At 36.1% G+C, this 22,785-nt stretch overlaps 3 protein-coding genes across 17 annotated transcripts in view; 2 read left to right on the top strand and 1 right to left on the bottom strand.

Annotated features, from left to right (window-relative positions):
* Unc80 (unc-80 subunit of NALCN channel complex) overlaps positions 1-487 on the top strand; it is a 184,429-nt gene extending 183,942 nt beyond the window's left edge. For all 5 annotated transcript variants that reach the window (XM_076866004.2, XM_076866002.2, XM_076866001.2 and 2 more), the window contains one exon: positions 224-487. In XM_076866004.2, coding sequence (XP_076722119.2) covers positions 224-487 — 264 coding nt within the window. The remainder of the gene's footprint in view (positions 1-223) is intronic.
* Positions 488-5,368: 4,881 nt separating this feature from the next.
* On the top strand, positions 5,369-20,170 carry Rpe (ribulose-5-phosphate-3-epimerase). 3 transcript variants are annotated; one of them, XM_076866808.2, is made up of 7 exons: positions 5,369-5,531; positions 6,183-6,202; positions 12,424-12,503; positions 16,596-16,735; positions 17,095-17,229; positions 17,739-17,825; positions 19,415-20,170. In XM_076866808.2, the coding sequence occupies exons 1-7, from the start codon at positions 5,421-5,423 to the stop codon at positions 19,535-19,537; spliced, it is 696 nt and encodes a 231-aa protein (XP_076722923.1). In that variant the 5' UTR covers positions 5,369-5,420; the 3' UTR covers positions 19,538-20,170. The 3 variants fall into 3 exon arrangements, with proteins under 3 accessions (XP_076722923.1, XP_076722924.1, XP_076722925.1); XM_076866809.2 differs by lacking the exon at positions 6,183-6,202 and having other exon boundaries at positions 5,369-5,542; XM_076866810.2 differs by lacking the exon at positions 6,183-6,202 and having other exon boundaries at positions 5,513-5,531.
* Kansl1l (KAT8 regulatory NSL complex subunit 1 like) overlaps positions 18,860-22,785 on the bottom strand; it is a 155,483-nt gene continuing 151,557 nt past the window's right edge. For all 9 annotated transcript variants that reach the window (XM_076866799.2, XM_076866806.2, XM_076866805.2 and 6 more), the window contains one exon: positions 18,860-22,784. In XM_076866799.2, the coding sequence (XP_076722914.2) occupies positions 22,554-22,784 (231 nt within the window). In that variant the 3' untranslated portion in view covers positions 18,860-22,553. The remainder of the gene's footprint in view (position 22,785) is intronic.

Raw genomic sequence — 22,785 nt, 5'->3', positions numbered from 1 at the left:
GTCAATAAGATAAGCAGGACAAAAAATTCTGCTCATTTTACAGGTTAGAAAACTGAAGCGTAGAAAGTTAAAGGGGTCTATGTAAGATCTTACCAGTAACAAAGGCTAGAACCAGGACTAGCCTTCTGATTCCTTGTCCAGTTATAGCTGCACGACATACTTTGATATTCTTCTCTGGCATTCATCCTATTTGTTCACAATGTTATGATCCTTTTGATCATAGAGTGAACCCCTCCCCACTGAAGAAGGAGAAAAGAAGGAGGACACAGAAGCACAAGGTGCTGCAGCACACAGCCCCCTCTCTCCTCAGCTTTCAGACCCTGATGACTTCACAGGCCTTGAGACATCCAGCCTCCTACAGCATGGAGACACTGTGCTTCACATCAGCGAGGAAAATGGCATGGAGAACCCCCTGTTGTCTAGCCAGTTCACTTTTACTCCTGAGCTGGGGGAGACAGATGCAGTCCTAGATGAGTCTCATGTTTAGTTCTGTATCTTGTTAGTATTGAAGGTATAGAGAAGAGAGGGAGAGGATCACTCTGGTGAAAGTTGAATACTTTCGCTTTTAATTAAAAAGATTAATTATAAAACAGCACTTTACATCCAATGAGCGGCACAAATCTGAGTAGATTTTGCTGCTAATATACCTAGTAATGTAGATTTCATAAACATCTTGAAAATCAAAGGCTAAAAGGATTTAGTTGTGTAAAGACCAGAAAAACCAGGGAAGAATAAGGGGAAAGAGCCATTTCACTGTACTTTGTGATTCAAGAAGCCTTGAGCAGTTAAAAGTCTATACTATTAGAGCACTGCTTTCACAGGAATATTAACAAATAATATATTCTAAGAAAAGAATGCAATTTTTTGAGGTTGCTCACATTATACATCTCATGCAAATGTTTATTTTTATAGCTTCAAAAATATTAAATCAGGTGGCTACACAAGTAGTGATTTACATGATAATAATCAATATAGAGAATATTAGTTTGGGGCGAATAAATAACAAATAAGCCTGCAGCCATTTTTGTTTTGGTCAACAATGTCGCCATTTAGAAGACAAAAAAAAAAAAAAATACTATTTTTAGAGCTGTGGACTTTTCAAAATTTATTTTTCAACTGTCATTTTCAGTGCACATTTAAATCAGAATGCTGATGCCATAAGATGATTTCATTTCATAATCACATTAGAGAATACTTAGAAATTATCAGTTATCTTTCTGAATTAAGAATCTAAACAGCTATATAATTCTAAAATCTACATGTAAATATAATAGATCAAAAGAGGTAGTATTCCCACTTCTAGCCCTGACTACACCCATGCCAAGATTAGGATTTATTGGGAAATGTGATTACTTTCCCCTATGGCATCCCTGTGGTATCCTGTGCCTGCCCTTCAGGGCATATTTTCATACTAAAGTTAGTGTTGTTAGAATTTGGTTCAGTAAAATAACTTTTTTCTCAATAGTAAAAATACTCTTATGATCCTTGGGACATCTATGTTTATGAGGAAAAATATATAAAGTTAGCCATTTCTTCATAGACACTCAGCTTGTACACTCAGCTTGTACATTTTACAAATAGGCTTTTAACTTGAAGTTCAATTACTTTAAGATAAAGTATGAAATTTGGAAAGCTTTGAGGCCAATATCTAGTGGATTATTAAAGGGCTGGGCATCAAAGAATACAAAATAGATTTTTGTAGTTTTACAGTCTACATTATAAAATTGTTACATAACTACTGCACATAAAAAAATCCATATGCATACCTAAATTGGTATGATTGGGTGAGTGTGTGTATTTTCTAGTCCTGAAGTAAAAGTTTAACATAAACTTTTGTTACACTGAGATTTAAAATACATTCTATATACGTAAATGTTGACTATGTTGACTGTGAAATGTATATGTATATAAAGAGGAAACCTACTAAACCCACCTTAGTCATAAAGAAAAATTATTTTTCTGTTAGACTTGCTTATTAAATAGGCACTGTTTATATCATAATTTACAGTTTCAAATATAATTTGGGGTTATGGCCCCATTTATTAGGAGAATGAAAGCTATCTGTGAGTTAATGATAAAAGAATAAATTTAAAATCTCAAAATTCAGAAAAATCAAGGAGGTAAATGGCCTCTTTTATGTTTTATAACATTTTCACATTATTTACACTTAATGCTGAATTAATTCTCAAGTGCAAAAGTAGACATATAAGTGGTTTTCTGATTCTGATATATTTTACCTGCTAAAAATCATGCTGCTCAATTAGCATTAGAGGCCTTACGTTTGGTAATTACAATTGTCTGGGTTATGTGAGTCTTTCTATATGTGTGTGCTTTGTTCCAGTTTCTTGACTTTTGACTCAAATTCTCTATGTATATCAAATATTTAAAAAGTAAGGGGTCATCCTAAATATCTTATATATATATATATATATATATATATATATATATATATATATATATATATATATTAAATGTATTGAGCTGTTTTGAACATGATTTTGCTGGTCTTTCTGCCTTTTAGTCCAGCTCTTTCACTCAAGTGTATGGAATTCTGTTAGAAACTTTTTCAATAAGCTAAATCATGTCATACCTTGCAAAAAAAGAAAAAAAACCCCTCCCATTCTGGGAAACAGGGGCTTACAGAGTGGGAATGTTTTCATACTGGGACTACTGAGATATTTGACAGTGTGTGCGTCTGTTCCATTGGAGGTGTCCTTAAATGTGTTGAATGTAATGTGTTGAATGTTTAAGTGTAATGACTAAAGTATCTATATGTATGTGCATAAGACCCTCATGAGAAGTATTCTCAGGAATACTGTCACCTGGAGTTTGAAGGAATAACTATTTTTTAAAAACAACAGTCGGGGAAGGTAAGAAAAAAAGTTCAAGGTAATTGACAATCTTTTGTATTGTTCAAAATATTATTGACTACTTGACTAAAAGTTAATTATTACATATGATAAATACAGTATGGTAATAATAGATCATTTCTTAAGCTATGATACTTACTGATATTTGTCTTATTCAGAGGAAAAAAATATAGGCACCCACTTCCCATGTATAAAAACTTGGACACAACAAAAAGGTTGCTTATTCAGAAAATAAGATTTGAGAGACCCTGGAATAAACATGTATTATCCATAGATACATAATATGCAGATTCAATTTAACTGGTTCAAATCCTGGATACTGAATTTTCTATAGTAATCATTTTACTTTCATTTTTCAGTATTTGCTGCTTTCTATAATTCTATTAGATAAATTATTTGATTTTTCAGAAAAGGAAATTAGTTCTTGGGTGCATGTCCCAAGACACTAAGAACTACAGTGTCAAAGGCATGAATGGGCACATGGTGTTGCTGGGGGTAGAGTCTGCAGTATTGGTGATCTGATTAGGGTATGTTGCACAGATTGGGAGTAGCTGGTTTGCTACTTCAAGCCTCCAAGAATACCTTAGACAGAATGATATGTCCTCTTCTTTAGCATCTGTTCCTTTAAGAAAGAACTTTTTCCACTCTGCTGCCCAGCTCTGAGAGTTTTTGAGAAAATAGAGCATACGTAGAGAACTATAGGAAAGAAAGGGCCAAAAATGAATAGAATGGCAGTCCAAAATATGAATTAAATATCCTTCCTCAAGTTATACACTTTAATAGAGCACAGTCTCTGGAATTGCTGCTATCACATCAAGTCATGCTGTTGCCCTGTGACCTCACACTTCCAATTCCATGGCCTTGTGTCTTGCAGTGAGTAAAACGCCCCACTTCCTCATTTACTTTAGTGGGTCTCAACTGCAGCATTTCAAAAGCAAACTTTGATTTGACACTCAGGAGAATAAAAACAAGGGCAGGATGTGTTTGGAAAAGCTTAAGACAAATTTACTTATATTATTTTAGGATCATTTAGGATTACAGATCTATGTACCTCCATAATATTTTTTAATTGTCACTGTGACCACAGGATGAAAGTCCTTTATTAGCCATTTTATAGGTAAAAACAAAGGATTGACTACACAGCCAACTTCCCTCAGATGACTATGAAATCTGTTGTGAATATTGAATGACCAAAGAGCATGGAAAAATGCATATGAATAAATACTGAAATGTTTATGAAAGATATTTATGAAAGATATTGACTTCTGTGTTTGAATATGCACATATAATAAAAAGAAATCTAAGAGTATTTAATATGCCTGAGTTTTATTTCTCACCATAAGGAAGAAAATGTTTGCTCATTCAGGAAAATGTTCATTTTGGATCCCTGGGGTATACCTTTGTTAATGTCTTGCTGTCCCTCTTTAACCTCCAGTCTGGCCTGAGGTTATCTTCCAATTAGGCACTTTCCCCACCCCTTCCAGCTTTATTCTACCCCAGCTTTCCATCCTTTCAAACAAAGCAGAACCAGAGCATTGGAGTCAGGTACCTCAATTTCCCTTCACTGCCCCCAGATTATGACCTGCTGGAATGACTGGTAAATGTCCCAGTGGGGGTGTTAAAGACCTGATTATCCTCTGACAGTCCATAAAAACCATGGGGGCCCAGTTAACACAGTTATATCTTTAATACAAATTACGAAGTGCTCTCTCCTTACTCCCTAGAATTGCTCTTGCTAAATCCATTTTCCCCCACGTGGTTTTAATTCCATCTCTTTTGAGGACCCAGGATCTTCACACATTTGGCAGCAGGACACTTATTCATTTCTGGATTGTGTCTGAACAGTAACCAAATGTGTCACTTATGTCAATGAGAGGGAAAAACAACAACAACAACGAAGGTGGGCGAGGGACAAGAAAGGTGGATACTAATGATAACATCATTTTGTACTGGGCACCAGACATCATGCTGGCTCATCACCTGGCCTTGTTCATTTAATCTTCACAACAATTCTAAACACTGCGCACTGTCTTTACAGATGAGAAACCCAAGGCAGGGAGAAGTGACTTGCCGGTAACCCTGCTAAAGCCTGGCACAGCCAGAATTGCTCCACTAGTGAGAAAAGTTCTAGGAATGAGAAAGCACAGGGGAAAGGTGATTATTGTTTTTAAAGGGCAAACACAGGAGCTGCGAGGAAAGGAACGCATAAGCAAATAATGGAGAAACAAAAAGAGAAGTAAGGTCAAGAGCCGAGGAGAATAAAATATAGAAAAAGAAAGCGGAGGAAGCTCAAGAAACTCCTGAGTACCGCGAAAGGTAAGTGTGTCAAGAGACGGAGAAGGAAAAAGGACTCCCATCAGGCCCCGCCCCTAAGCCACCGACCCCGCCCCTGGTATGGAGGCGGGACTTCCTTCCCGCAGGACACTGCTTCCGGCAGAGTCCGGAAGACTGCAGGGGGAAGGGGCGGGGCCCCGGCTGCGCGCCCAATCGGGGTGACGCTTCCGTCTAGCCGGGGATTCGTGGGGTAACTAGCACTACGGAACCAGCACCATGGCGTCGGGCTGCAAGATTGGCCCGTCCATCCTTAACAGCGACCTGGCCAATTTAGGGGCTGAGTGCCTCCGGATGCTAGACTCTGGGGCAGATTATCTGCACCTGGATGTAATGGACGGGTAACTCCTCGGGGCTCGGGTCGGGCTTGCCGCGCGGGGGCGGGACGGCGCACCTGTATCGAATGCCTGTTGGGTGCATGGTGTCCCTGTACGACCGGGGGCGCCTCACTTTGAACACTGTATTGAGGTGGGGAATGGGGTGGGAAGCTTGAAGGCCCTGGCTGGAACTGACCTGACGCAGCATCCTGGGCTGCGGGCTGGTCCCAAACCTCAACTCCTCCCCTCCCCCCACGTAACGTGTGGTCTTAGGACCCGGAAGCGACCTTAAATCTCCAGGCCCTTTGGTGTACAGTAGAGAAACTGAGGCCCAAGGGGATAGGCATGACTTGCCCAAGCTCATATAGCTAGTTAGTGGCAAAGCTGGGGAGACATATTTGTGTAACCATTAAGAGCTTGGCACCTGAAGGGAAATTGCCCAAGTTCTGTCACTTCTCAGATTACCTTGGACAAGCCACTTAACCTCATTGAGCTTCAGTTTCATTATTTGAAAAATATGGGAATATTTACAGAACCTATGCTTAGGTATGTTTGGAAGACAAAATGAGCAAATATAAGTTTACAGTGCCTGACGCATAGTAAATTCTCTGTAACTGTTGTATCATTATTCGAATTCTGATTTTCCTGTCTATTTTTTCTTCAGGCACCCTGCTCTGCAGTGAGGTCAGTTTTTTGTAAGTAAATTTTAAGCACTGTAGTTATAACATATTATTTGGAATCAGAATACAAGTTTCTTAAATTGGTTACAAAATGAGGAAAGAAACGGAGAGAAAACAGTAAGAGGCCCTAAAGATCATAGACGTTTGTGACAGAATTTTAATAACTTTTATCTTCCCTTTGCCGAATTATCTGTAGTTCTTTGGTCTGCACTGTTATGCAATTCATTACGGTGTGTTGGGATAGAAGATTTTTATTGCAGCCACTGCAGTGCTGCACGCTTGTGATCACAACGGCTGGGGAGGCTGAGGCAGAAGGATCGCAATGTCAAAGCTAGCTTCAGCAACTTAGCGAGGCCCTGTGCAACTTAGCAAAGCCCCATGTAAAAATAAAAAGGGCTGTGACTGTGGTTTAGTCATTAAGTGCCACTGGGTTCAATCCCCAATACCAAAAAGAAAAGGGAAAGGAAAAAGATATTTATTTGAAATAGGTGAAAACCTTCACATGCCCTCATTCACATTTATAAATTGATGTTATTTACAAAAGATGATTAATGAGTTTCTTTTTAACTTCACTGTCACTTGTAGAGTTTTGTGTTTTCTTTTGTGTGGTTGGATGTGGTGTTTCTCTTTCACATTTAACCTTACAAATTTTCTTAACTGGTGATGCCAATGCCTTGACCTCGGATTACTAAGAATGATAGGCTTATTGTATAAGAAGGTTAGTAAGTGTTACCTCTCTCAAAGCTTGATTTTTAGTTTACTGTCATGTATAATTCTGTATATGCTTTTCAAAGCTTTACTTGGAAGCCCTCAACTCTCACAGGTAATGCACTAACTGGAGTGTGTACCTTAGAGATGTTAATTACATTTTTAATCCTAAGAGAACACCTAGGGGTCTTAGGATGGAACAGGTTACATGCATTCTGTGAGTGTGACACAGAAAGCGATTTGGTTTGAAATAAGCCATGTATGGGTAAGTGAATGGATGAGGAAAATAATTTGTTTCGGTTCACCAATCAAGAATATTATGACAGGGGCTGGAGTTGTGGCTTAGTGGTAGAGGGCTGGCCTAGCACATGCGAGGTACTGGGTTTGATCCTGAGCATCACATAAAAATAAATAACAAAACAAAGGTATTGTGTCCACCTACAACTAAAAAATTTTTTTTAAAAATTTACATAACAGTGAGATTCACTGTGGTATATTAATATATGTACATAGGAAATTTGAGTCAAATGTTTTTCTCTTAACCCATCCCTCCTCCCTCTCTCTCAATCCCTTTTCTCTACTCCACTGATCTTTCTTCTATTTTGATAGAGGTCAACCCCCCCACCCCTGTTTCTTTTCTTTCTTTCTTTATTTTGGAGTAGTTTCCACGTATTAGAGAAAGCATGCAACCTTTGACTTTCTGGGTCTGACTTATTTTACTTAGTATGATAGTCTCCATTCCATTCATTTGCTTGCACATGCCATAATTTCATTCTTCTTTGTGGCTGACAACATTTTGACAGGGAGGAATAAGACACTAAGTTACGTCTTGTTACTAGGAAATGGTGGCACCAGCCTTAGAAGCAATGTAATAGTTGGTGTTCTCTCAACAATTAAATGCTTTTTATGAGTCCTGGGCTGACAGATGATTTAAGACATTCTCTGTCCTCAAAGAGTAATTCATAATTTATACTCTTTTGTTACTTTTTGCCTTTCTTCTTACACTGAAAAAGCTTCCTGGAAACAGGGTCTACCCTCTCTCTTGCTCATCTAGGTATTCTCTGCAGTAAACACCATCACAAGTTTAGTTATCATTGATAAATGAATGAGTGGTTAAATCATAATAGGAGAGATCTCTAAGGAATCACTCCCCTCCTTGTGGCAGACCCTGAGTATATTAAATAAGATAAAGTATTTTTGTTTTATATTGACACTCTTTTGCCAGGAAACTGGTTTGGAAAAAATAAAACCTGCATATAGTTTGCAGAGTTTTCCTTTTAACCTTCACACACCTTTAAAAGTAAGAACTGTTGTATGTCTTTTATAGTGGAGAAAATTTGTTTAGGGAGGTTCAGCCTATGCCCATAAGCCATGTGCTCCAGTGTCTCCTAGGCCAGGGTTATGAAAGTGGGGTTGTAGACTCCCTTTTTGCAGATGGCCAGTGAGAACCTTCCCTTCCTAGTTTCCCTTTGTTTCTCTCTCTTTTTTTCTTCCTCAATATTTTTTTAGTTGTAGGTGGACATAGCCCCTTTCTTTCCTTTTCTTTTCTTTCCCCTCCCTTCCTCCCTCCCTCCCTTTTTTCCTTCCTTCCGCTGAGAATCTAACCCAGTGTCTCACATGTGCTAGGTAAGTGCTCTACCACTGAGCTACATCCTCAGCCCTCTGTTTCTCTATTCCCTGGCCCTTTTAAACTCATCTAACATCACACTTTGTATTTGTTTGTTTTCTAGTCTCCCTCACCCAGGCCCTCAGTTTTTCTCCTGATTAAAACATTTTGATCTAGAAAGTCGGACACTAGTTTGGAGATCACTGTGGAAGGTGGGGCACTTATATACTTGTGTGTGGAATAAAGGACAGGTTAATTCTCTAGACAAATACCTTGGAAAATGCACATGCATCATGACAGGGCAGTGACTGGAATGTGTTGATCCTAAGCATGAGAACAGAGCAAATAAGCTATTAACAAAATTTGAAATTGGGAGATTTCACATTAATCTTGGGAGGGTGGAATCAAAGATTTGCCAGCCCTGGGTGCACTCTGGCAAGGTCACAGTTGGCTAGAGCTAAATACCTTTAGTCCATCCAGGTGTTCATTGCTCCTTCATCCCCATCTGCTCTGTTTTGCTCCTTGATGTTATCTGCCAACTCCCATTGGCTTGTGACTCCTGATTAACAGGAAATTTGTTTTCTGGTATTGGTCTGGGTACATTTTATATCAACCTTAGTCCTCCTTACCACCTTCAACTTGTTTTTCTGAAATAGAATTTATTACAGAATTTATAAGTAAAGCTAAAGATTGACAGTGAAATATGACGAGAGAAAAAAATAATTTTATTTCTATACTACAGTTATAGTTTAATTCCAGTAAGTCTCTGGGAAGAAGAAATACTTTTTTTATTACAATTTATTTTTTATAGACTAGTTCAGAAACTACTTTCAAGGGGGAAAAAAAGGCATAATGAGATAATAATAAGTCAGACTTTCTCATGAAATATCTGTTTGTGAGAGTCAAATAATTTAGTCTTTTCCATGCAGGTCTGATAAGAACTCTTGGGGCATTTGAGAAATTCAGATTCTTGGGTCCCCTTTGGAGTCAGTAAGCTTGAAGTAAAGGCTGTAAACCATTTGTATCAGGTGCTTCTGTGTGGTTACCTAGGCAAATTCAGGACATTCTGACTTCAGGCTTGAATTTGTAGCCTTGTTTTGTTAGGGCTTAGACACAAGCCTTTCATATCTTCTGAGTCTATTAAGTGTTTTTTATTCTTCCAGGATACTCAGTGAACCCAGTATATTAAACTGATCTTCAGAAGCACAAATTGGTCACATAATTTGGTGGTCAGTCGTTATAGTTGTTATGCTTGTATTTGCTAGTAAATATGTGCTGAGTTGTACTTTTTTATGATGTTATCATATTTTCATGATACATGAAATCTAAGGTTCAGACAACAAAATTACCTCTAAGGCCACACAGCAAATTCAGAGAACACTGTAGGGAATCAAAATCCTTTAATTCCAGCATTGCAAAATATTTAGTAGATTTGCTGCCTTCTTATATGGTCTTTATTTTTGGTTTAAGTAACCTAAGCACCTCATCTGTCAGTAATCCTGACAGCAATTGCTCTTAGACAAACGCTAGAATAATTGTCTGAATACTAGAAGTCAGCTTACAAGGGCCAACATATCAGTAAATGAAAAATATCTGTCCTGATCCACCTTATCTGTCTTCAGGTGCATCCCAAATCCTGACCTTCCCCCATTCTCCCCTTAGTTGTCATTGTAGGGACAGATGAACATAGTAATTTAGGTAAGCCTATGTTGATCTCCTACATTTGCCACTCATTGAATGGGTGACTTTAGGCCTCTTGCTTGTCTGTAAAATACAGGTAGTAGTAACCATCTCATAGGGTTGTTGTGAGATTTTAAAGATTTAATATATGGGAAGTGTTTAGAACTTGTGCCTGGAATATATGTTAAGTTTGTTTTGTATCAACACTCATTATTTCTGTCATCTAAACTTAAAAGCTCAACCTTTTAATTAATTAATTAATTTATTTATTTTTATTTGTTTTAATTAGTTACACATGACAGTACAATGATCTTGACATATCATACATTTGAATCAGATGGGATATAATTTCTCATTTTTCTGAGTGTACAGGTTGCGGAATTACATTGTTTAACCTTTATTCTCTTGGCTTTTACTCCCCAATACTTCACATCTAATCAGTTGACACATCCTGTCAGTTTTGTCTGACTTTGTCATTACTGTTCTTGCCACTTCACAAGCCTTTTATCTTTCTTTTTGCAATTTGTTGCTCAGTCCTCTTTCTGCCTTATTATTCAAATCTTATTTAGTATTCTTGCTTTAAAAATCTTACTTTGTATTTTCATTTGGATGAAGTCTGAAAAGCTGAGCTTGGCATTTGACTCCCTTAATGTGATTTAACCCACCTCCTATGTTTTTCATACCTAACTTATTAACACCTTTAACCTCTTCTTTGAACATAACTTGCTTCATTCTTCCTTTGGTTCATTTTAAACCTTTGCTTCATTTCTTTTCTCATCTTTACAAATCTTGATTTCTAAATCTTACGATCTTCTTTTAATGTTGTGTAATACTTTTTTGTCAGTTTACCTATAATCATGTATTGCTTGCTTGTTACTGTTCAATGTTCTGAAAACCCAGATTTCATTAATGTAACATTATATCTTATTTCTTACTCTTGTAACATTGAGTGTGTGTCCTTCTTCTTCCATCCTGAGGCTCTCCTGCCCAAAGGGCTTTGTTATCAGAAAGGTAAAGTTAGAATAGGAAAGGAATACATGTTGAATAGTCCTTATGTAAAGTCCCTTATCTATATCTTGGATTTCTTATCATATTTACATGTAAATAAAAGGAGTTATTTTGGGAATGAGACCCACGTCTAAACATGAAGTTCATTTATGTTTTATGTACATCTTACACACTTCTGAAAGTAATTTTACATGGTATTGTTAGTTTGCCTGCATTTTGATTGCAACTTTTCACGTGAAGAGTGGAATTTGCCATTTATGGCATCAAGTCGGTGCTCAAAAGGTTTCCAGTTTTGAAATAGTTTGGATTTTCAGATTAGGGATGCTCAGCCTATACTACTACTCAGGGGTCATTGATGAGAACTAATCATATGGGCTGACATGGAGGTAAAAGGGAGCTGAAAATGTAAACTCTCTTAGGGTATGGAGGAATTCTAGCATACTTCTTTATAAAGCACAATATCTTATGCACCCAGCATGGTTACTTGCATGTAGAAGATTTTGCTAAATGTGTAAGTGAGCAAGTAGAATAATAGGAGTTAGTGGGGTAGGTGAAAGGTTAAGTACCTTGGGTCTGATATCAGACACTTAATATGAATCCTTTCTCCACAGATTATTGACTGAAGGATTTTATTTATCCTGCTCTCTTCAAGTAGGGATAATAGTAGTATCAATTTTGTTAGGCTATTGTGAAGATGAAATGAAGGTACAATGCCTGGCATGTAGTAAACTCTCATTAAAAGGTAGTTATTATTAAAAACATCAAAATTTTTTACTGGTTATCTTCTGGAAAATTTAAATTGTCATTTAGTGCCCAGTGAAATTGCATTAGAAGTAGCCACAAATTTCTGTGACAAGCTATGACTCAGGAAATATGTGCCAGTGTCCTGAACTTTGCGAACTAGTATGTGACTTGGGCAAGTCATAAACTTTTGGGTTTTTTATTTAGTCATTTTTCCATTTCTCCCTGTTATGGTTATAAATTCTTCTAATTTGTTATGAAGATGTATGTGGCATTATACATTTCTGAGACATCTAGGAGCTGTTGCTTTGCAAAACAAAGTTGTCCAGTTTCTATTAGTTTAATTTTCATGTTGATGATATTAGATTTAAAAGTATTGCAATCCCAGCCAGTCCCTTCTACCCCCATCAGAATTCATACTGAGAGAAACATAAAAACCGAATTGAAAACATTTTCAGAATGAGATTTTGTTTGTCTTGTAGGCATTTTGTTCCCAACATCACCTTTGGTCACCCTGTGGTAGAAAGCCTCCGAAAGCAGCTAGGCCAGGACCCTTTCTTTGGTAAGTGTTATGTCATCTGATGTTGGATTATTTTGTTCAGATCAAAGAAGGGGATGATTGATTTTTTAGCTTCCAGTTTATCCTGTACCCGTCCCCCTTTCCCTCCAGCCCTTCTTCCTGTGGTGGGGCTTCACTGGCCTGACTTTATTAGCAAGCCAAACTCTTTCCTGCCTCAGGGCCTTGGCATTTGCTAATCTCTGCTTAGAAAGCTCTTTACTTGGTTGAATGCCTCATCTTTGGGCCTCAGATCATTTGTCATTTTCTCAGAGAGGCCTTTCTTAGCACCTGTGGTAAATTAACCTTTATACATTTACTACCATGTTGATTTTCTTATAACTTCCTCTGGTCTGAGATTACTTTAACCAGACTATAGAGCCCATGAGGGCAGAGATTGAATCTACTTCATTTACTGTGGTTTTCCTAAAGAAGCATAGATACATGATTAGGACTAAGTATAATTGACTGAATTTATGAATCAGTTGACTCATAGATGGCCTAGAAGCCATTTATTTCATGGAAATTGAAGATTCTGAATTTTCTGAAATTACTTTTTTAATCAACTTATGGTACCACAAATGCTCATTTTTTATGAATTCAAATCATTTTTGCTGCTATGAGAGGTGGATAAATAAATAACATTGTTTGCTTCCATTTTATGGTAGCCAGAGTTTTCTGCTTTTGGCTTTCTTGTGTGGATTTTAAAAACACTTTTTTACTGTTTTCTCCTTTTCTCTTCATTTGTTGTAGGTTCCTAGGGTCATGTGTCGTTACTGTCTATATATTCTCTTGTTATTGACTTTCATCTTTCCGGTTGTTGCTACCACCATATGCCCTCTGCTTTTCCTTCTTAGCTATTTGCTGATAAGCTTGCTAATTAATCACTATAGAGTTTGGTCTAAAATAAAGGTGAATGAACTCTGTACATCTTAATGTTTAGGTCTTGTGATCTTTGTTTTTTATATTAAGCATTTTTTTTTGTTGTTGTTTAATTCTTGGATCTTGACTATTGGGTGATTGATACATGAATGTATTTTAGGAACTAGATCACAGGTTGTATGTGCAACTTCTTAAGTTCTTAATGTTCATGCATAGTTTTGAGTACAAATAAGCATCTGAGAAAAATTAATTAGAAATCTGTGCTTGTTATTATCTAAATCAGTGGACTCCCAAGTGTGGTATTGGGACCCATGGAAATCCTTAAGATCTTTTCAGGTCATCTGTGAGATCAAAACTATTTTCATAATATGTGATACTTTCTGTACTGATAGTGCAAAAGCAGTGGTGACTTAATTTGCTGGTGGCTTAACCCAAATCAGTGGAGGGGTATTGAATTATACCAGTAGTAACTTCATGCTTCTTTGCTGTGTGTTTTCAGTAAGTATCCTTGGTGAGACAGTATAGATTATTGATTTTAATAACTCTTAGCCCTGAGCACATGTCTTTTTAATATTTGTGTGGCAGAGTAGGAAATACATATACAGTAGTGGTTGCATACTCAATTATGATGGTTTTCTTAAGGAAAACCACTTCTGCCATAGTTTGAGTTTTGATCTGAACTAGGTGCATATTTCATGAATATTATGATATTTGCTTTAAAATTCATAAGGTGAACTTGTCCTTAAAAAAAAATACTTTGTCAGTTTTATAGCCACTGATACAGCTTGGATAGAAAATTAGAATATTAGAAAACTTGTTTCTTACTCCTCTGAGCTTGACAGTTTCCAAGTGCAGATGCTCCTTATTTACAATAGGGCTATGTGCCACTCAGGGTGTTGTAAAGGTAAAAGTATCTTAAGTTGAAAATGGATTTACTACACCTCACCTATCTAACAGTTGTAGCATTTATACTATAATAAAAGTTATGTTACTGTGGTCTCTTTCAAAATATCTTATTGTATTTACTCTTCTTGGATAATGTGAGATGATATTTAAAGGAAGCACTTTGTGGCTTTTCTTTGGCATATTGAATTGCTGGTATCACTAGTCTTGCACTTTGGGTCCATTAAGTAAAATATGGGTTACTTGAGCACAGGCACTGTTATACTGTACAAGTTATCACCAAGACAATTACTAAGTAACTAATAATGGGCAGATAGTGTGTGCAGTGTGGATACTGGGAAATGATTCGCAGAGCAGGATGGTGTGAGTTATGTGATTTTAAAGCTTGGGAATTGTTTACTTATAGAATTTTCTATTTAATAAGTTTTAGACTACAGTTAACTATAGAAAACCTCAGAAATGAAGCTGCAGAAAGTAAGGCCATGGATAACGAGTATCTACTCAGTTTATTAATTTTTTAAAGTAATAAGTAGATACTTTAAAATGTTTTAGTTTGAATTTCTAATACATTTCATATCTATAAATCTAGCCCATATTGGGCTGGGATTGCCCCTCAGCAACCTAGCGCTCGCTTAGCATGCATGGGGCCCTGGGTTTGATCCTTAGAACCACATAAAACTAAATGAATGGAATATAGATATTGTGTCCAACTACAACTAAAAGAAGAAAGAAAAAAAGTTCAACCCATATCAACATAGGTTTTTAGGGGTCTTCAGTATTTTTTAAGAATACAAAGGAAGCCTGGTGGTTGAAAGTTTGAAAACTGCCAGTCTTATGTATGTTATAGGCAGATTTACTGAACTATGATTCCCTGAACTTGTGATTCTCCAGTGAGAGATGCTAATGGTTACTGTGTGCTAGAGATTCAGTAAGGTTGACTAATCAGTCTGGTAATTTAAGGAATGAGTAAACTAGTTATTTTAAGCTGGATTGAATTTTCCTTGTTTATAATAGCAAAGAATAAGACACAACAGAGGAATACATTTTTAAAAATTTTTACCTATTAAAATATGTTCTAATTTAGTTACTTTTGCTTATTTAGAAATAGCAGGCTTTAATCTTGGCTTCATTAGATAAGTCATGTGCTCTTTTCCTAACATTTCCAGAGCTTTATTGAACTTTTATTTGAACTAACTCTTAGTTAAGTTCTGAAATATTAGAATTTTTTACTTGAATATCAGAAATGTACTTTCTCTAGCAAAATAAAAGAACTCTCCTCACTACCACCTATCATTCTTCACAGGCTTGTTTCTTGATCAGCCTCTTTTAAGCTGCCTCCCCCCTTCTCACAAGCCACTATTGTTTTTTAAGGCAAGTTCTCTTAAGAAGGCCATGCCCGTGCTATAGAATGAGGTTGAATATCAGACTTCTGGTCAACTTGAAATCTGTTCTGGCCCATAATCTTCTGCCACTGAGTTAACAGCAGTTCTGTTTTAATTGCTCACGCCCAAATCCTTGGTACCATCTCAACTTTTCTTTTGTCTTCTACATGTAAATCCATTATACCTTTTGTTGGCTGTACCTTCAGAACACGCTCAGAATCCTCAATTGCTGCCATCTTCCTTCCTCACCTGGGTTATGTCCATCTGGCCTCCTTGGTTGGACCTTGTTGCTTAACATAAATCCTGTGGTATTTTTCACGTCTTGTTTTGAATAAAATCTGAGGGCCTGCCCAGCTCTGTGCTGTATTTCCTCACTGCATTCCATTCTCTGACTTCATCTTCTTATCCCTGGACACCTTGATCCCAGACACACTTTCTTTATTTAACTGCCAACTTTGTTTATATTTTACTTATTTTATTGGTTTTCTCTGTTGCTAAAAAATGTAATCACCATGATAGTAGAGAAACAGCCACTAATAACCTGTTTTCTGCCCTATTCCTACGGCCTAGAATAATTAATGGTGCAGGAAATGTTTATTAAGTTTGTTGAAAGAATAAATGGAATCACAAAATTTAGCTCTCTAAGAGAAAGCAAGGCTGCACAGATAGTGTGACTTGTTTGTGTTTTTTGGAGTGGCACTCATGTGCAGCAGCATGTGCTTTGGAATTTTTTTCTTTTTTTTTCCTCAAATGAATTTGAGCAAACCTGTCTTCAGGATAAAGGGAAACTACCTTGAAGTACAACTGCTAAGTCTCTGTCATGCCAGGAGAGTTTACATTCAAAATGGCAAAGACCACAGACTGATTTCAACTGTATGAGCCAGGTATTTTCCTTCCAGTAATATTTAGAAGCTGTGTCTTTTCTTTCTAGACATGCACATGATGGTGTCCAAGCCGGAACAGTGGGTAAAGCCAATGGCTGTAGCAGGAGCCAATCAATACACATTTCATCTAGAAGCCACTGAGAACCCAGGGGCTTTGATTAAAGACATCCGGGAAAATGGGATGAAGGTAAGAAGTTATTGATGGTAATGTTTTATACTATTCCCTTTCAGGATTTGGCAGATTTGATGGAAAGCAAGAAGTGGCAGGTAAAGAAGACTTGATGTAAGCACCTGCTTCAGCTGTAAAGCTAGGATTTTAAGAATGAGACTTGTTTATCAGATAGGATTTACATATGCCACTAAGGTTTTATGAAAATTACTGCCATGTAGAACCATTTACTTTTGACAGCCACTAATGAAGTAATCTATGTATTCCATTTATTATTCTATTTTTTTTTGAAAAATGGTATTTATACTGTGCCCAATATGCACAATAATAAGTAAAATAATTGTTAGTGTGTTGTAGCAATTTTTTCTCTGTTATAGGTTGGCCTTGCCATCAAACCAGGAACTACAGTTGAGTATTTGGCACCATGGGCTAATCAAATAGATATGGCCTTGGTTATGACAGTGGAACCTGGGTTTGGAGGGCAGAAATTCATGGAAGATATGATGCCAAAGGTAAAAACTATATTTGATTCTGGGATGAGAATTTTATTGTATGTGTTCTTTCACTAAACATATATTGAAAGACTTGTCTATTAAGTCATCCTATCACAGGGAAAAAAGACGTGGGTGCCTACAGATTGTTGTAATACAGGATGACAAATGCTGAAGTAGATTTAGGTTTTAAAATCAGAGCTTATGTATCCCTATAGTGAAATTTTCTTTCAAAACTGTTCTCTAACCTTTAGATCCCTTGGAAGTTTTCTTTGAATATAGAGGGTTTGTCTTTATCTTGTTTACATGTCTCTAAAGACATGGCAAATTGAATGCCATTTGGCAAACAGAACAAAACCACTCTGATAAAGCCTAATTTGTTTCAGTACATTAAAGAACAAGTGTGCCCAGTATGTTTTGATAGTTATTTGGAGATTTGGAATTATAATGGCTAGTATAACTATTTGATTTTGTTTGGTTTTCCCCCCTTATCCACTTTAGGAGTCACTTATTTCTTCATGTATATCTAGGTTCATTGGTTGAGGACCCAGTTCCCATCTTTGGATATAGAGGTCGATGGTGGAGTAGGTCCTGACACTGTCCATAAATGTGCAGAGGTGAGACTGCTCCTTGACTGTGACTAGACCAATTTCTTGTCAGATAATATTTGTAAGACACTGTCTTGCGGGCCAAAGAGATTTCCCCTGCATTTCCTAAGTTGACTTTGTTTCGTAGAAAACTATTTTTCTCTTTCTTTTTATTTGTTTAAATGTAGAATTAAGAAACTACAGACCAATAAGTAAATTTTTAAAGTGACGAATTGTTAAATAGTAAATCTTGGTTATCAGTAATGCTAAAGAAAGTTCTTTGTAGGAAAAGAATATGTTGAATACTAGCCCTTTGGAAGACCATTAAGTTCTTAGGACTAAGAAATTTTTCTAAAACAGGGAAAGAAAAGATATCTCATCAAAGGGAAAAAATAGAGAAATTTAGTTTTCATAGTTATTATGTTAATTTTTAGAACTTAGATGTATTTGTAATCTGTTCCTTGTTAAAACAGACTAGGACCATTTTGACAAAAATCTAGGCCTGGTACCCACTTGGTCCTCTACATAGAGGTGAAGTGTTCTAGTTTTGTTTTATGTAGATAACCAGCCTTCTTAGTTGGGCCTCACCTTCATGAGAGGATGGCATCCCTTCTGTAGCACTGCAGGTGGTAAATGCTTGTGAGGCCTACTCTTATCCAGTAGTATTGTGTATCTGCACTTCTAGATTCTCCTAAGTAGCCACTGTAGGAGATTTTGTTTGGTTAAAAACCTATCAATTTTTGACCCTTGTGGAATTGCTTTGTATTAACTGTTTGCTATTATGCTATTCCTGCTCAAATGAAGAGACATACTAAGTGGTGACCCTATAAAACTTATTTCTGTGAGAAATGTTAGAGATGTGATGTTTTGTCATAAAGTGATAGTGTAACACTGGAGAAAGGTTCCTCAGCTTGTAGCTCTCCCCCTCTTCCCCTTTCTAGCAAGGAATCACATAACACATTGAGTTTCCCTTCTCATGTCATATCCTGGGAAGTTCAGAACTAAATTTGGAGGCATCGTACTTTGGTTTTTAAAATGTATTTTTATTTCTTTGCTTTTGCATCTCAAACCATCATTTTGAAAACCTTTTCTAGATTATTAAAATCATTCCGGAATGTTAGGGTAGAAGTATTTCTGACACAAAGTGAGAAATCATTTAGATTCAATGTTGCTGATGTCATATGGATAATTTTAACATTTTCATGGTTATTGTCCTTTCCGAATTTCCCAAAATTCATATAAATAATTAAAAGATTGTTTCTTTAGTATCTCTGGGGGCATTGATATATATTGAGGAAGAAACCTTAATAGAATTTTAGATTAAAGGATTTAAAAATTTTATCTATTAGCAAAGACAATTGTGTAACTTATTGAGAATTGATTTAACAAAAAAGTTCAGTGATTTCTTAAGATACATTTAAAAATAAATTTACACATTTAAAAAAATAATTTTACATTCTTGTGAATATTATAACTTTTTACATCATTGAACTAGATTGCTTAAGTTTGCTTATCTGGAAGTGGATTTTGGACCAAGTGCTGGGGTAGGCAATGGTAGAATTCTGTTGTAGGCTCTTCTGCTTCTTTTAAGGCATAACCTAAGTGTTTACTTCTTCCAGGCAGGAGCTAACATGATTGTGTCTGGCAGTGCCATTATGAGGAGTGAAGACCCCAGATCTGTGATCAACTTACTAAGAAATGTTTGCTCAGAAGCTGCTCAGAAACGGTCTCTTGATCGATGAAATCATAAGGAATCCAGAGTTTGTGTTCATGAAAACTTCTTTTTACTGGAAAACAGGAATATTGACTACCAAATCATACCAGGTTGAGGCAGTGCTGCTTTTCTGAGCAATTATTCATTCCAGTGATTAAAATCTATTGTGCAGAATGTTCTAAGAGGTTAGAAATTGATGTATACAACATTCTTTAGTGATCCAATTTAAAGGTTAGTGTGGTTAAAAAACTGTTTCTAATAGAATTGATTTTTATAAAGATTGAAAATATGGGCTGTATTAAGGTTACAAAAAAGAAATGTATCATAACGCCTAGACATTAGCTACTATGAAAAATTTTTTTCTATGTTTTTAAAAATAATGTTCTATTGTTTCCCAGCTGTTTTCCAAAAGCAAAGGAAGCCCTTACATTTTTCCTAAGTTTTTCCTGTTTCATGTCATTTTGTGATTTGTTTATATGCTTGATAATATGAGTAGTGTGGAGCTAAAAAATACAAGTTTGGGCAGGATGGTATACTGTGGTCTTGGATATGAACATTTATTTTTCACTTATCACCTTAGATTTGATTAATCAAAAAGTGTAAAGGCAATGTCCTATGAAACCCAGGGGTTCTAAAATGCAAGTATAGATTTTTATTGAGATGTTTTCTTTGTGATTCTTTCCTGTTCCTGGTTTTCTTAATCTCATTCAGCATTCATAAGGACATTAAATAATGCTTTTGTATTAGCTCTCCATAGATAAAAAGTAAAGCTTTGGGTATTCATTGAGTTGAATCCTGACTCTGCCATTCTAGCTGTTTGATCTCAGCAAATCACCCAACCTTTTCACACTCTGATTTCATTTGTATGGTGACTATAATAACCACCAAGCAGAGTTGAGTTGAAGATTAAAAGAGATAATTGTTGATATATAGAAAGCTTCTAGTACTATTTCCAGAATTTAGAGGATGCTCAATACAAAGTAGTAGATAGCAATGTAAGTTTATGTGAACATGGGTTATAAAGTACTTTTGTATAATCTTATTAAACCTATGAATTACTCCTACAAATGGCAGGACAGGTATTTTGTTCTGTTTAAAAAATGAAATTAAAGCTCTGTGATAGGCTGGTATCATGGAAAGATCCAGTATGACATTGTATTTCTGATCTGTTCAATCCCCTTGCCACACCCTGCCCCCAGAACCTTTGGGAAATAGGTTAGGTAAAAGAAGCTTCTTTTACTTAATTGTCCCATTTCCAGTCAATCTTTACTCATAGTAATTCAGATGACTGATAATAATATGGGTTTATAGATCTTTACCCCAGGGATATATATTTTATTCTAAGAAAGACAAAGTAGGCCAAGAGATGATGTGGTAGTGTTAATCCATAAACTTGGTATTTATAACTGTTCCCAGTTATACAGAGGTTAGTAGGTATCAGCTACTTCATTCTTCTAAATATTCTCAGTGTAATAATTATGGCACAAAATAATAGGATCAGTATCATAAAATTTCTTGATGCTTCTAGGAGTTCTGAGAAAAGAGTTTCAAAAAATAAGAACATTGATAACCTATCCATGTAATAGAACTTGCTTAGGCTTTTTTCCTATACAAGGTAAAAGTTGTACTTTGCCTTAGGAGAAGTTTGTGCCATAATAGTATTTAATCAAATCATACAACGCAACGCATATAGAAATAACTTTAATTAAAAAACTTACATAGAAGATTATAATATCAGACAAGACAAAGATTTGAATTTTTTTTGCCAGGACAACTTGTATGTCAGGTTTTTTTTTTTTTTCTTTAAGAATAAATGTACAGTGAAACTACAAGGAAAAGTTTTGTCAGTATTGAATTTGAATTTTATCCCCTTTTATAGGGACCAGTATAATTTCCATTCCTAAACAAAAACTTTATGTCAAATTTCATAGTCTAGGCCAAATAGTCAGGATTTCAGTTAGATGAATGTTATAACTTGAATAACTGTTTTACATGACCAAGTGATTCATACAAATTGTCCTCATATTTCACATAGGAAAAAATATAGTATAATAGCCTCAAAATGTGCAATCTCAGTATCAAATATTGAAGTATTGGCATCTGAGAAGTTCTAATTTGCAATCTAGGATGCAAGTCAGAATAGACATTTGCCTAAGCTATGACAAAGAAGGATCAAATTAGTTAGAAATATAACAGTATTTCTAGACTAGAATTAAACCATTGTTTAAATTTTATAATGAAGGACTTTCCTGTTTATTGCACATTTTAAATTGGTGTTTTCAAAGATGTATAATTTTAAAGTGTGCCCATATATAACTAATTTGCTTGTCTCGATTCTGTTAGGAGTAACAGAAAGTAGCCTGTGGTCAGTCCAACAGATATCATTGATTTTAAATAAACTGAGTATTTTATTATCTGGGATAAGAATTTCCATAAATAACTTCTCTTGGTTAAACATGTTAAAAAAACAAAAATAACTCCCTCTCCATAGTCAAGACTTTCAAAAAAAATTTTTTTTTAATCAGAGGAAACACGTGCTTTATAATTTATTGCAGCTTACATTTCATAGGGCAAGTTGGTACATGCAATTTTAAGTGGAGTGGGTCACTGCCAGTGTAATTTCGCGCCCATTGTATATGTATATTTGTATATTAATATATTTTGAGGCAATTTTAGTGAATTACCATGTGAATAGGAAAGAAAATAGCTCTCATTTAATGCAAGGGTGAGTGTGTGTATGTTTGTGATGTTAAAAATTACCCAATAATGTGATTTGACATCAAATTGCAGCAGTTAATATCTTGGTGCTTGTAATTTATATGATAAACACAGATGCCTAGCATTTGTCTATAGGTGAAAAGCTAGCTACTTCTGTGGTTCAAGAAGGTAAAGAAACAATCTTGCCTGTTCCCCATAAACAGCATGAAAGGTAAATACATGCAGTACATTCTGTTACTCTGGAAATATGACCAGAGGTGGATGGGAGATCCAGAACAGGATCCTGACTTCCCTTCAGTTACATCATTTTCTTCACCTGTTGCCTGTCACCTATTTTTTTTAACATTAGTAATTCCTAGACCAAAGGTTTTATACTCTTCTGTTCCACCTAGCTGTTTTTTGGGGTGGTGGCCATTCTCTGGTGCGCTGGTACAGACGACTTCAGCATGGAAAGCTGTGCTTGACACCTCAGTCTGATTGTTTTTATCCTCTTGGCATAATAAAGCTGCCATATCTTCATCCTTCAGTGGAAAAGACCGTCGTTCCCACCACAAAGAC

The sequence above is a fragment of the Callospermophilus lateralis genome, chromosome 9, assembly GCF_048772815.1.
Source record: "Callospermophilus lateralis isolate mCalLat2 chromosome 9, mCalLat2.hap1, whole genome shotgun sequence".
Taxonomy (NCBI): domain Eukaryota; kingdom Metazoa; phylum Chordata; class Mammalia; order Rodentia; family Sciuridae; genus Callospermophilus; species Callospermophilus lateralis.
This window is presented reverse-complemented; position numbering and strand designations above follow the sequence as displayed.